This window comes from Mirounga leonina, unplaced genomic scaffold (genome assembly GCF_011800145.1).
Source record: "Mirounga leonina isolate KUSES-001 unplaced genomic scaffold, KU_Mleo_1.0 Mir_418, whole genome shotgun sequence".
NCBI lineage: Eukaryota > Metazoa > Chordata > Mammalia > Carnivora > Phocidae > Mirounga > Mirounga leonina.
This window is the reverse complement of record NW_023270739.1, coordinates 11245843-11259747: the sequence shown is the minus strand read 5'-3', so window position 1 is coordinate 11259747 and position 13905 is coordinate 11245843. Positions and strand designations below refer to the sequence as shown.

General features: G+C 47.1%; 1 protein-coding gene across 2 annotated transcripts in view; it reads right to left on the bottom strand.

Annotated features, from left to right (window-relative positions):
• SYN3 (synapsin III) overlaps nucleotides 1–13905 on the bottom strand; it is a 410509-nt gene that overhangs the window by 19170 nt on the left and 377434 nt on the right. For both annotated transcript variants that reach the window (XM_034987637.1, XM_034987638.1), the window contains 2 exons: nucleotides 5515–5657; nucleotides 344–418 (listed from right to left, as the gene is read on the bottom strand). In XM_034987637.1, the coding sequence (XP_034843528.1) occupies nucleotides 344–418; nucleotides 5515–5657 (218 nt within the window). The remainder of the gene's footprint in view (nucleotides 1–343; nucleotides 419–5514; nucleotides 5658–13905) is intronic.

The following is a 13905-nucleotide window of genomic DNA, read 5'->3' as shown; positions in this document are numbered from 1 at the left end:
TGCTCTCTCTGCAGTAGCTGGGCAGGGCTGGAAAGACCCCCAGGCTTGGAGTTAAGACATCAGGGATCTACTCTCAGCTCTGTCACTGATCAGCTCTGTGACCCTGGACAAGTCACTTTCCCTCTCTGAACTTGCTTCTGCCATCCGTAAAGTGGGATTATAGTAACATCTACCCTGCAGGGGGTTGTGCAATAAAGAGTTGCCATGTCTGGGAAAGTGCTCTGTGGGTGGTGAGGCCCTGGCCGGAGGGTGAGGCGCCATTCCTTACAGGCCTCTTGTTGTATCCCTCCCCCACCTCCTGTCAGGCCTGCTGCCGCCCTATCACACCTCCCCTGTCTCTTACCTCTCTGTCATGGCCACCTGCTCCAGCATGGCAGAGCCTGTGTTGGCCTTCCAGTTTCCAGAGATGGAGGTTCTCCTGTATCAGAAAAATAACACCGAGGGCATTAGGACCCCTGTCACTGCTCCGCCCTTCCTTCTTTGCTTTGGCTGCTAGGAGGCTCCAATTCAAATATCTGGCTCACATTCGGGCATGTATTGTTAGGGACACATCTTGCCCCCAGCTTTATTGGCCTGTTTTTTATTTTCCTTTATGCTGATTGTCTTATTTACTTGTTGGATCTTATGTATTTTTTTCTAGGCTGCCTTGGAAATCCAAAGATTATTATTTTTTTCATTTTTTAAATTTAAATTCAATTAGCCAATGTATAGTACATCATTAATTTCAGAGGTAGAGTTCAGTGATTCATCAGTTGCATATAACACCCAGTGTTCATCACGCCATGTGCCCTCCTTAATGCTTGTCAACCACTTACCCCATCCCCCTACCCACCTCCCCTCCAACAACTCTCAGTTTGTTTCCCATAGTAAAAAGTCTCTCATGGTTTTTCTCCCTCTCTGATTTCTTTCCATCCCATTTTCCCCTCCCTTTCCCTATGATCCTCTGCGTTGTTTCTTATATTCCACATATGAGTGAAACCATTTGATAATTCTTTCTCTGATTGACTTATTTCGCTCAACATAATACCCTCCAGTTCCATCCATGTCATTGCAAATGGCAAGATCTCATTCCTTTTGATGGCTGCATAATATTCCATTGTATATATATACCACTTCTTCTTTATCCATTCATCTGTCGATGGACATCTTGGCTCCTTCCACAATTTGGCTATTGTGGACATGGTTGCTATGGACATGGGGGTGCAGGTGCCTCTAAAGATGAAATTTAAAACATGTCTACACCATCAGATGAAATCCCCCAAACCTTGGCCTCTTGTTTTTGAAAAGAAGAACTAGGGTAGTAGAGCCATTAGTGATTCCGGAATTTCTTGAGGGCTCCAAAATGTAGGAAAAATGATCCATGGAGAGAACTGATCACTTTTTCATGGTGAAGGGCAGGAAGGCCTCCTGGCCTCAATACCCTCTCTGTTTGCCTCTTCTGCTCCAGCAACACCAACCTCCCTTGCGATCCTCCAGTGCCATGGTTTTTTCCTAGGTCGAGGCTTCTAGATACATTCTTCCCTTTGCCTGATCCAGTCTTTGTCTCCATCTTTGCCTCCCTAAGGACTACTCATCCTTCATGTTTCATATGAGATGTGACTTCCCAACAGCCCACCTCCCCCAACAAGAGTAAATGCCCCTAAACCAATATTTAGTCATGCTAATCTCACCTGGAATGACCACTTTAGTGTCCAGTCTTCCTTGAGGGCCAGGGACATGTCTGACTCACCCCCGGCCCCCACAGTGTCCAGTGGGACCTGGCATGTAGGAGGTACCCAGTAACTAAGTCCTGGGTAAGGGACTGTGTATATTGTGGAAAAATCAAGACAAATTGATCTCCGGTGGCCTATCTGGACTCAGCGAAGACTGAATGAGTATAAGCAAAGTGGTGGAGGTATAAAGCTTTGTGTTTTATGGCCGAGGGAAGGCATGTGGTTGAGATGAAAGGGGAATGGGAGGAGGAATTGCTAGACAAATGTATCCTTCTAAAACAGAAAAGAAGATGCATTTGATGACAAGAGATGCCGAGAATTGCTGATGGACAACAGGGGCTAGAATTGCCAAGGGGTACAGTGACATTGATAAGCGCTATGTCCGTTCAGTTCAGCCCAACTTGATTCAATTCAATTCGGCAAACACTCACTGGGCCACTCTATGTCCTGGGTACTAGGCTTGTCTCAGTGACCCCATCCTAAGGCTGCTTACTACCAGGAAGGGTGGACCAGTTTAAAACCACAGTAGAGGCATGGTAAGGTTAGCAGCATACCCGAGTAGTGAAGAGCTCGGGGAAAGCAGAGGAGAAACCAGAGTCACTCAATGTGACCCCAGAACGTAACCACTGAATGTGCCTTGGAGGGTGGGAGGGTTGGTATAGTGGGATCTGCATGGTGGCAAGAGAAGGGAAGAACTGACTTGAGTCAGACAGATGCAAGGCTGAATCTTGGTTCCAGCATTTTCTGGCTGTATAACCATGGACACCATCTCGGAGTCTTTATTTTTTCCATTGGTAAAATGGGAATGATCTCCATCCTTATATATTGTGTGGACTAAAGGAAATATTCCCATAAATGTCTTAGTCCAATGGGCACTGCCATTGTCAGTCAGTAGAGACAAGAAAAGAAGGCATCGCAATGCCAGAAGCAGCAGGAACACAAGCCAGATTGCTCTCCTGCCAAGAAAATAACAATGGTGAGAGTTGCTGTTCAATGGGTGCTTTCTCTGTCTGAGACATGGGTCAGAGAACCTAATGAGAGAGATATTACCATTATTACCCTTCCCACTGAGTGGCACGAGCCATCAACCCATATCTGAGGAACTCCATGCTCTTAACCACGACTCTCCATGGCAGAGCCCGTCAGAGGCTGGGGGAAAAGACTCACTTGGCCGAAATGTGATGCAACTGCTTGAATGTAGGATAGAATGTAGACTGTGCCAGAAGAGTCAACCTATATTGCAAATGTATGATGTCGACCTCCTTGCTGAAGACGGTGGGGGTGGGTGGTAAGGTGCAGACCCACATAAGCTTGGACGAGAGTGGAGGCTGTCTGACTAACTATAAGGGGGGCTGTACCTGAGCACTGCACTGCAGTGGGTAAAGCTCTTTCCCACGGGGCTCCACGTTCATGGTTCTGCAGTTGGACTGGGACTGAACACATAAGTAAATGGATGGCGGCTGGTAGGAGCCAGGATTTTCCCTGTTGGAGTGGGAAGTTATAAATAAGCAGTCTGGGAAGGCAGAAGTGAATCACGTGGTACTAGAGGAAAGTCGGAGACGTCAATATGAGCCCTCTTTAGCTCTAGATAGAGCTGGATATATATAGAAATAATTACAGATACGTGTGCATGCATGGGTTAAGGTACACCCATGTATTTCCTAGCTCCGTCTGCTGAGAAGCCTGAGTAACAATGACACCCCAGTAGCAACAAGCACAGAGGTCTGAGTGCAGGGCAGGAAGTGGGACAGAAAGGAGGTTGAATGGTCGGGGGTGGGGTGGGGGGGCCGAGAGGATGCTCTACATTGAGGTCTGACACGAACCCGCTCCCTCGGACAGGGGCCAAGGCAGGGTCCAGGAAAAGTCATAAATAATGACAAACTGGAGCTGCCAGGGCACAAAGGCTCAGCATAAAGAATGCGGCAATGAGCTAATCTTCAAGAAGAGAAACTAGGACAAGGTGTCGTCAATGTCAAGTGGAAACGCGAACAATGAGGAGAGGAGGGAAATGATATCATGACGGATGGTGGAGACCTCAGTAATGCACTGGAGTGCTGCACTGGAATGTTCCCCAACTCATAGGGGGCAGGGAAGAGCCGATCTTATCACCCTGAGGGCATCTGAGATTAGAGACAGGTCTGGCCTGGCTCATGGGTAGCAGAGAGTAATTGGCAAGACAGGGCGGAAGTCTTCCTTGAGAACTGGCTCTATCCCTTTCCTGGGAATCTTTCCTTAGAGGTCAAGTCTAAGGAAAGTCTGCCTTTCAACTTGAAAGAAGAGGTCTGCCTCTTCACCAGCTCCCCAGGCAATGGCAGAGTGGAGTAGTTGTAGTGAAGACTGGGGGGCCCTCAAAGCCTAAAAGGACCATCTGGCCCTTTATGGAAAAAGGCTGCTGAGCCCTAGTCTAGGCAATGCAGGTAGAGCAGAAGCAACCAGAGATAATGCACAAATGGATGTGTCTAGCTGTGGTCAATAAAACTTTATTTACAGAAACAGGGGGCAGCTGGATTTAGCCTGTGGGTGGTGGTTTGCTGACCCTGACCTAGAGCACAAGCTCCACTGTGCAAAAGCATGCAGAGAGATTTCCAACTGTCCCAAGCCCGCCATGGCAGCCCTCGGATGGGGAGCCGTGCACACGGCCAGGGCTCCAGGAAAGCTTGGCAACTGGGCACTGGTTAGCTCTCTGGGGTCTTGTCATTTCAAGGGGAACCAACAACAACATTCCAAAGTGAGACACAGAGAGGCCTTGGAGCAGATAAGCCCTCCCACCTTTTCAAGAAGTCCCGTTCTCACGACCACAGCCGCTCGAGTGTGAGTCATCCTCTGCCAGAACCACCCCTGGGCTGAATGTATGTGTTGGATTTTCTGGCATTCATTCTTCTTCCCTTTGTCACAGCACCTCTATTCCCACTGGGGGCTGACCCCACCCATGTTGCTTATCATCTTGGTGGGACTCTCCATATTGGTCTTCTGCCCTTCTCCAACCAGTAAGCCTGTGATCCAAGATGGATTAATCCGCCCTGTTTCCATGGAATCACAACCTTGAGTTAAGCACTGAAAATGACTCAGGCAGATTCATTTCCCAATAGGGGTGCCATGAAGATTGTCTGTTGCTCTGGCCACCCAGATTCCTGCAGCTGCCTTGGATTCTAATAGTTCTGAAATTGACAGTTGAGTGGATTTGTTTTTAAGGTTTCTGATCATTCATGCCTTTCTAATAAATTCCCTTTTGAAAACTCCATCAAAGCAGTCAGGTGTGGTTTCTGTTGCTTGCAGCTGGAGAAATCTGAAGTCATCTCCTAATTGGTCTTAATAGTTCCAGAGAAACCCCTCTGCAGCCCATGGCCCCAGAGCTAGCTTTTTATAAATGCAGGTCAGATCATGCCACTTCTCTGCTCAGGAGAGAACAAAACAGAGCCCCAAACCCTCAGCAAGGCATTTAAGGCCCTCCTTCATTTGTCCCCAAGTTTCTCTTTCAGTCTAGTCTCCTATGGTATACATCCATATATACTTGAAGTCCCCCCAAACATGCCAAGTATCTTTTTTCCTCTGGGAGAAGCAGCTCTCTTTGGGTAGACAGATTTCTACCCTGGGATAAGCTGTGAGAAAGCATCAGCACTTAGCCATACTGACCAGAGAAGAGGGGCAGTAAGTGGACATAAAGGGAGAATAATGAAGTGCTGAAGGGTCTCTGCCCTGCAGTGGAGGAGACAGGGCTGGACGTACATCTCTAATGGATGTTCCTCCTACACTCTCCTCCCACCCGCCCTCCCAGCAACCCAGGCCCTGCCCAGGGACTCACATGTAAGCCTTGTAGTTGGATCCGATTTTCTGGATGCGGATGTCATACTTGGAGTCAATGAAGGCCTCAGTGGTGGCGTAGGTTTTGGCCATAGCCACCATGCTGGTGATGTCCTGGTAGTCATGCTGGTTTTCTACTTTGATCTGTGTGGGAGGATCGGGGGTGAGTGCCAGCCAGCCAGCCAGCGTTCATGGAGCACCTACCCAATGCCAGGACCCAGTGTTCTATATATATAGTGACCTTGAGGAAGTCACCTGCCTAGCAGGGGAGACACATAGGAAACAAGTCATTCCACTATGTACCTGTAGATGAGGAAGGGAACATTCCATTGGGGTTGTCAAGAGAATTTTTACAGAACAGGTGAACTCTGAACAGGGTTTGGAAGAATAAGTACAATTTTCAGCAGGGGCATTTCTCTGGAGGATGGAAGGGATGGGCAAAGCAGAGGCCGGAGGAGCCACATGGGGACATGGATGAGGAATACCCAAGTGGTTCAGACTGGCCAATGGGGCTGGAGGTTGAGGGATGGCTAAAGTGGGTTGTCAAGGAACAGACCTTGGGGGACCTCAATCGCTTTGGTAAGAGGCTAGAATTTTAGCCTGAAGACTCTGGAAAACCACTGGAAGAAGTGGAGGAGTTTAAACAAGAAAGTAGCCTAATTTGTGTTTTAGAAAAATCCCTCGTGCACTGGGTTTTATGCGTAACTAATGAATCGTTGAACACTACATCAAAAACTAATGATATACTATATGTTGGCTAATTGAATTAAAAAAATCCCAAATCCCTCAAGTAGTTGCATGGCAGGTTGTATGGTGGGTTGAATGTGACATGGGGTAGAGACCAGCTGGAAAAAGGGGAGTATATGTGTGTGTGGCATGTATGTGTTGGGTGTGTGCATGTGGGTTGTATGTATGTGCAGTTTGTGGGGGGACATGTGTGTGGTGGTGGGGAGTACATGTGTGTGGCATATGTTATATGGGTGGTGTGTTGTATGTGGTGCTTGTGTGTGCATGCGTACGCGTGCATATACACTGGACAAGGCTGGTTGTGCTCAACCCAAGGCTGGGGGAGAAACTCACACTGTTTCCTGGGCTGAGGCCAGGAACATGAAGTGGTAACTTGGGGTCAAGGACAGGTCCAAGGAGAACTTCCAAGGCCAAATGCAGGGGACGAGGCCAAGGCTCTGTGACCGTGATCTCAAGACAGAACACAAGCTGACTGCCACCAGCTGTGGCCAGCTTGGAGTGCTGCCCCCTCCCGTCACCCTCACCTGGACAGCAGAGGCGTCTGATGTTGGGCCAGAGGCCCAGACCCCCTGGGGGGGGCGTTGGCAGGTGCCAAACAGCTTGTGCGGGAGGCTCTCCGGTGCTTACAATCTCTCCTAGCCCTCTCCTGCCTCCCTCAGAGCCTCACCAGTGCCCTGACCACTCCATCCCTGTGGGATGATGCACACCCACAACCTCACAGCTTACAAAGAAGCTTCACAGCTCTCTCAGGGGACACAAAACAAGATTGTGAGGCAGGCAGTGTGGGCATTATTATGGTCATTTAACAGATGCAGAAACATATTTCTTGCCCTGTCCAAGGCCATATGGCAGCTAAGCGCAGAGCTGGGAAGGAAGCTCAGGACTCTAAGAGCACAGCTGTTCTCCAAACCATCTTCAGGGTATCCACAAGTGCACACCTGCTGTTCCACCCTAACAGATGGGAAACAATGATGGGGAGTGAGGCTTGGCACACCTTCTCTCTTCTTGGCTCTCTCAGAATCCCTGCCTCTCAGCGATGATGCTGAGTACAACTTTGTGGAGAAAATAAGAGTGACCAAGCAAGAGTTCCCTATTTGCCATCCCTTTCCAAGCCCACCAGCTTTCCCGCTTCATCTTCCAGGTGGCCGTGCGCCCCCTCCCACTCATGGTTGAACTTGCCCTTTGTTCTAGGTCTTCTAAGACTGACTGCTCACTGCCCCTTCCTCCTTCAGGAATAGGACCCTTCAGTTTTATCTGGCATCTAGTCTCTCAGCTAAAGATTGCTTTGTTCCAGTCTCCCTCCTAGGTAGATGCGGCCAAGTCTCAGAATCTGGTCAGTGAACACAGGAGTGGATGTGCTGTGGGCAAACTCTGGGTGGTGCCTTTACCACAAAGGGAATCTTCCCAGTCTCTTCTCCCTCTTCCACCTGGCTGGGATCTCGGACCACAGGATGGAAGCCATATATGTTGAGGATGGCTGAATAATAAGGTGGATGGAACCTGGATTCCCAACACCATGGAGTCCCCAATCCGCCCTTGACTGTGCATGTTCAGACACTTACATGAGAAAGAAATGGACTTTAATCTTGTTTAAGTCACTGTTATTTTGGTCTTCGTTAAAGTGGTCAAACTATATTTCTGCCTTGTATTTTTTGTCTTTTGCTCTCTGTTGATTCTTTATCCTTTGGGTCAACGTGATCATGGGCCCTCCATTCTCCTCAAATTGTTCCTGCTTTTCAATACCCCAGGTACTCCCTGCTCTTTGTCTCTACATCATTTCCCACTCACCCCTAAACCCACTGTCTTCGAATGTCAATCCCTACCACTCCACTGAAACTGATTTGGCAAAGATCACCTGTCACATCCTTGCTGGCAAATCCAATAGCGTTCTTTAGATTGGCATCCTGTTTGGCATTCCACGACATCTGAAATTGCTGAGCTTTTTGAAACTTGGTTTCTACACCACTACTCTCTTCTGGTTCTCTTTTTTCCTGCCAACTTCCTCACTTTATTGCCTCCCCCTTCCTCCAACTTCCCCTCTAATGATCAGAGTGTTTCATCTTCAGCCCATGTTCGGGGTCCAGTGGAGAGAGTTAGAGTTACCAAAATGAAAGAATGGCTGGTGGTGTGGGGGAAGCTTGCAGGGACAGCTTGTCTAATTCAGTTTTGTCCCTGGGTGGCTCTGGAAAGGACCAGAACTTCTTCTGCACCTCATTTTCCTAGACAGCACAGCATACATAGTAGGATGTCTTGGATGTCTTGGACACAACATCCATTCTCTTCTATAGTCATGAAGCACCCCATTCTGGGGGCAAGTGACCTCCCACAGAATAAATATCACACTTTCCCATCTCCCGGGCCCCTGTATGTGCCCATGTGACCATGTTTTCTGTTTCTGTGAGCAGGAGCGGAGTCCGAACTTCCAGGCCTACTATTAAAGGGAAGGGAAGTCTTTTGCTCTTCTTGCTAGATGGTGTGGACCATCTTTGACATTGTGGCCAAAGAACAACACCCCAGGAATTCATGATCAACAAGATGGAAGGAGTCTGGGTCCTTAAAACCAAGTAAGTTCCGTGAGAGCCCTGGGCTGCTTTCGCCCAGACCACTGTGTGTGAGAGAAGGTCCTAGCTTATTTAAGCCACCTTAGGTCTTTTGTTACACAGCTGAACTTTGTCCTAGTTATTATAGGAGCCCTAAGTAAATATCTGTTGAATGCATCATGCATGCATTCATCTCTTCACAGAATAGGCAAAAGGGAGCAAAGAGAGACAGTGTAGACATAGAGGTTTAATGAATTAATTAGTATTAATTAGTGTCAGCACAACCTCTCCTTGTGCACCTTTTCTGGGTAGTTTGGGGTGGGAGTGCTCATCCTGCCCTCTCTAGGAGTGAGGATATAATCCCGGTTTCTTGTATACGGACTCTTCTAAAACCCCAGGACAAGCCCTGGCCTATGTTCCTGGCAATTTTAAGTTCTTTTCCTTACAGGGGGCCTTCAAATTGTGCACGTCTGGGCCCTGTAAAGCCCAGCTCCACCGATGTTTTCCTCCCATTAGATGGTCAGCTTCTTGAGGACAGATAACGTGTATCCCCCACAAGTCCTAACACAGGTGCCTGGCACAGATGTGCCCAACATGTTTGCTGGATTGAATTTAAGAAGACTTGATAAAGATCCACTCGTAACTTGGGAGGGGGCAGGGGAATGGGAGGAAGAAAACAGCGGGAGTTTGGGAAAAGGCAAAGAAAATATGTCTCCGGAAAACTTGTCTTTTCCAAGGTGAATTTTTCTGCAACTGCTCAGACTGGATTCTGCACTCTGGGAGGTTTATCTTTCTATCATGAGAACCCGATCAAATCAGGAACTTCGGAAAAGCGGGCAGGGGGCCTGGGGCCGGGTGTGGTGGGTGCCGGAGGGAACTCTGGCATGGTCCTCAGGCAAAAGGATAGGCGAGGTCAGAGAGCACTGGGGCCAGGCAGCCACAGGGATGAAGTGGCTGCTGGCCTGGGGAGGGAGTCTTGGCTCTCTGCTTTATTTATTAGCTGGAAACCCCTCCAAATGTTCACAGAGACAAGCTGAAAACAGGAAGCCCCAAATGAGCTGTGATTCAAGATTACCCATTTGCTGCTCTGGGGACCTGCAATGGGGTCACCATGGGCTCCCTGACTCCGAAGCCTCACTCCCACGTCCCTGCCTCCCTCTCCCCTCTTTTCCCTTCCCCGTCTCTTCTCTTCTTCTTTCCCTCTTTCTCTGCCTTCCTTGTCTTCTCTCCCTCTCCCCTACACTGCTCTGCTTGCTCTTGTGTGTTTGTGTGCACGCATGTGCATCGTCCTGAGGGTGAGCAAGCTGGGAGCATGGAGACAGAGAGGGCGGAAAGGGAGAGAAGTGGGAGAGAGGAGTCAGGGCACAGTTCTGAATCTCCTTGATGGGATTCACCTCAGAGGCCTCCTATTCCAGTCTGAGATGGGAGAGTCATCTTCTCCATCTTTGGTAGACTGTCTTCATTTGCTTGAACACCTCCGAGAAGAGGGAGCTCACTACTGGACAAGGAAGTTAATTTCCCTTTGGGGAACTTGTCCTGCTGTATATTACACCCAGAGTGAATGAACGGTCCCAGTTATCGATCACGAAAGGGAATTCTCAGCCCTCAGCCTTGGGTCTGTTCTTCACATACTTGAGGAGAGCCAGCCAGGTATGCCTAAGTCACTCTCTTTCTTAACCCACCCTAACATGAGCAGGTTCCAGACCCTTTACTACCTTGAAATGCTCTCATTTGACAATCTCCTCAATATGTGGTGCCCAGAATCACACCTGGCTCCAGATGTGGTTTCACCAGCCGAGACTGGAGAAAACTGTCACCTCCCTCCACGTGGAATACATCTGGCAGACTCCTGCCTCAGAGCCTTTGCACTTGCTGTTCTTTGCTTGCGTGGCCCACACCCTCACTTCAATCAGGTCTCTGTTCAGAGCGGTCTTCCCTGACCCCCAGATGTGCCTCAACTCCTCCTACCCGGCACTCCTCATCCTCCGTACCCCACTTAATTTTTCTCCTTGGCACTCCCCCGCACACACTTCACACCATTATTTGTTTATTTGTTTGTCATCTCTCTTCCTTACCATTCTATTAGAATGGAGGCTTTGCAAGGCCACTGCAGGATTTCAAGCACTGAAAACATTGCATTCAAGGGGCAACAAGCACCCAATAGATTTGGTTAATGATTGAATAAATATATCTAAGTGTTGCCAGGTATGTACTGAGTGCGCATTATTATCCAGATAATTACTGGATACTATGCTGGAGGCTGAGGATGCAACAGGGAAAAAGATATTTATGATTTTAATCCAAATGGAGCTTTGAGCCTATTCATTACTTGCCCCTATTAATGCGGCTTAATACAATGGTAGTTTTTCTAAGATCCATATGGAGCTTGCTCTAAGCTAATGTCTCCAGGTCATTTTGAAACACGAGATCCTGATAATTCAGGTCTCTCCGTGCGTGGACCTGAGTGGCTTTCAATCCCAGAGCAGGACTTTACATTTCCCCCTGTAAATGCTAAAGCTCTCATGTTTTCATCTGTCCCTTCATCTTCCGATATTGACTCTGTCATCTAACCTGTTAACTACCCCTCTCAGCTCTATGTCAATCATGATTTCGGTGCCCCCATCCTGTACCTAATTCCAGCTGTTTGACCTGATTTAAGTCATTTCTCTTAAGCTTTAGTTTCCTTATCTGTTACATGAGATAACAACTGCCTTGTAGGATTATTATGATTTTTTAAAAAGATTTTATTTATTTATTTATCTATTTATTTTAGAGAGAGGGAGAGAGAGCTTGCGCACAAGTGAGCAGGGGAGAGGGGCAGAGGGAGAGGGAGAGAGAGAATCTCAAGCAGACTCCCTGCTGAGCATGGAGCCCGACCCATGGGGCTCGATCTCACCACCCTGAGATCATGACCTGAGCCGAAATCAAGGGTTGGATGCTTAACCAGCTGAGCCACACAGATGCCCCAGATTATTATGATTTTTAAATGAAATTATAATGAATGTCAAAGTACCTACCCAGCATGGTGTCTGGCACCTAGTAGGTACTCAGTAAGAGTTGGTTCTCTTTAATTAAATAATTGTTGTGATTCTTTGTTGACACTGAACCATCAATAAACATTTTTTATACAGTTATTTACATAATTATTCATCCAGCTACAATACCTACCTCCTGTATAATCATCCAAGTTAGTGAGGAAAAGTTCTTTTTAGGTTGATTACAGCTAATTAATGCAGAAGGAGTAAAAGAACTAGGACATCATCCTTCTGCAACGATCTCCCTAACGCAATAATGGATCTAGGCAACAGTGATCAATGTAAGACCCTTGGGAAAGGCTGATAGGGAACTTCCTAATGTGTGGATCAGGCAGATGACACTGAACTCACAGATCAGTCTTAAATCCCAAAAGACAGTTAGAGATGACTATGTCTACAGATGTGCAAGGGAAACACCCACTACCAACTGGAAAGTATTTTTTTTTTTTTAAGATTTTTATTTATTTATTTGACAGAGAGAGAGATAGCGAAAGAGGGAATACAAGCAGGGGGAGTGAGAGAGGGAGAAGCAGGCTTCCCGCGGAGCAGGGAGCCCGATGTGGGGCTCGATCCCAGGACCCTGGGATCATGACTTGAGCTGAAGGCAGACGCTTAACGACTGAGCCACCCAGGTGCCCCAACTGGAAAGTATTCTTGCCAAAATCCAGAACCTGAGTCACATCAAGTCTCTATAGTCAACCACCAGTTTATAGAACATATAGGCAATAAGAGAACACCATGGATCTGTAATCAGTCAAATTCAGACTGTAGAAAATTCTACAGTCTGAAAGGAAAATGACCTTTCTTCCCCTTCTAACAAATAAGTGTCAAACAAACCAACCACAGGAAAAGGAACTGTTAAATACCAAAAGAGACTCATGTCATACCAACCATGTCAGGTATGAAGGCCTTGTTTGGATACAATGAGAATAAACCAATTAACAGGAGACTATTGAACACTGACTATGTATTAGATGATATGAAAGAATTATTACTAATTTTTTGTATCCTAATGGTATTTGTCTATGTTAAAGGAAAGAAAAGGGGTCCTTATGTATTACAAATACATACTAAAATATTTATAGGTGAAATTATGTGATATCTGAGATTTGCTTTAAAATAATCTGGGGATCCAGAGACAGAAAGTAGGTAAGGGGTTGCCAGGAGCTGAGGTGAAAGGAGAATGAGGAATGACTTCTGCTGGGTATGGGGTGATAAACATGTCTTGGAATTATATAATGGTGATGGTTCCACCTTGTGAATATACTTGAAAAACCACTGAATCATACACTTTAGAAGGATGAATTTTATAGAATGAAAATGATAGATCATTTTTTTAAAAGATTTTATTTATTTATTTGAGAGAGAGAATGAGAGAGAGAGCATGAGAGGGGGAGGGTCAGAGGGAGAAGCAGACTCCCTGCCGAGCAGGGAGCCCGATGCGGGACTCGATCCCGGGACTCCAGGATCATGACCTGAGCCGAAGGCAGTCGCTTAACCAACTGAGCCACCCAGGTGCCCCTGATAGATCATTTTTAAAAAATGAAAAAAGTATCCAATGGTGTTTGAGAGGAAGTGTGGAGTATGTAGAACAAACTGACCATCAGTGAATAATGGTTGAAGTTGGGTGATTGTTACATGGGGATACACTTTACCATTTTCTCTTCTGTTGTGTATATTTTAAAATTTCCATAATAAAAGGTTAAAAAAAAGGCAGGACTGAAAGAGAAAGACAAATAAAAGTGAGAATGTAAAACTGGGCTTCAAAGGAGGTTAAACGCCCACATGGTAATATCTGGCTAGGGGGGTGACCCCATTTGGTTGTGTTCATTCTTTTTTTTTTTTTTGAGAGAGAGTGTACACGGGCATAATCAGGGAGAGGCGCAAAGGGAGAGGAAGAGAGAGAGAATCTCAAGTAGACTCCCCACTGAGTGTGGAGCCTGATTCGGGGCTCAGTCTCACAACGCTGAGATCATGACCTGAGCTGAAATCAAGAGGCAGACACTTAACCAACTGAGCCACTCAGGTGCCCCACCACCATTCTTGGAATTAAAATCCATGTGACATCTC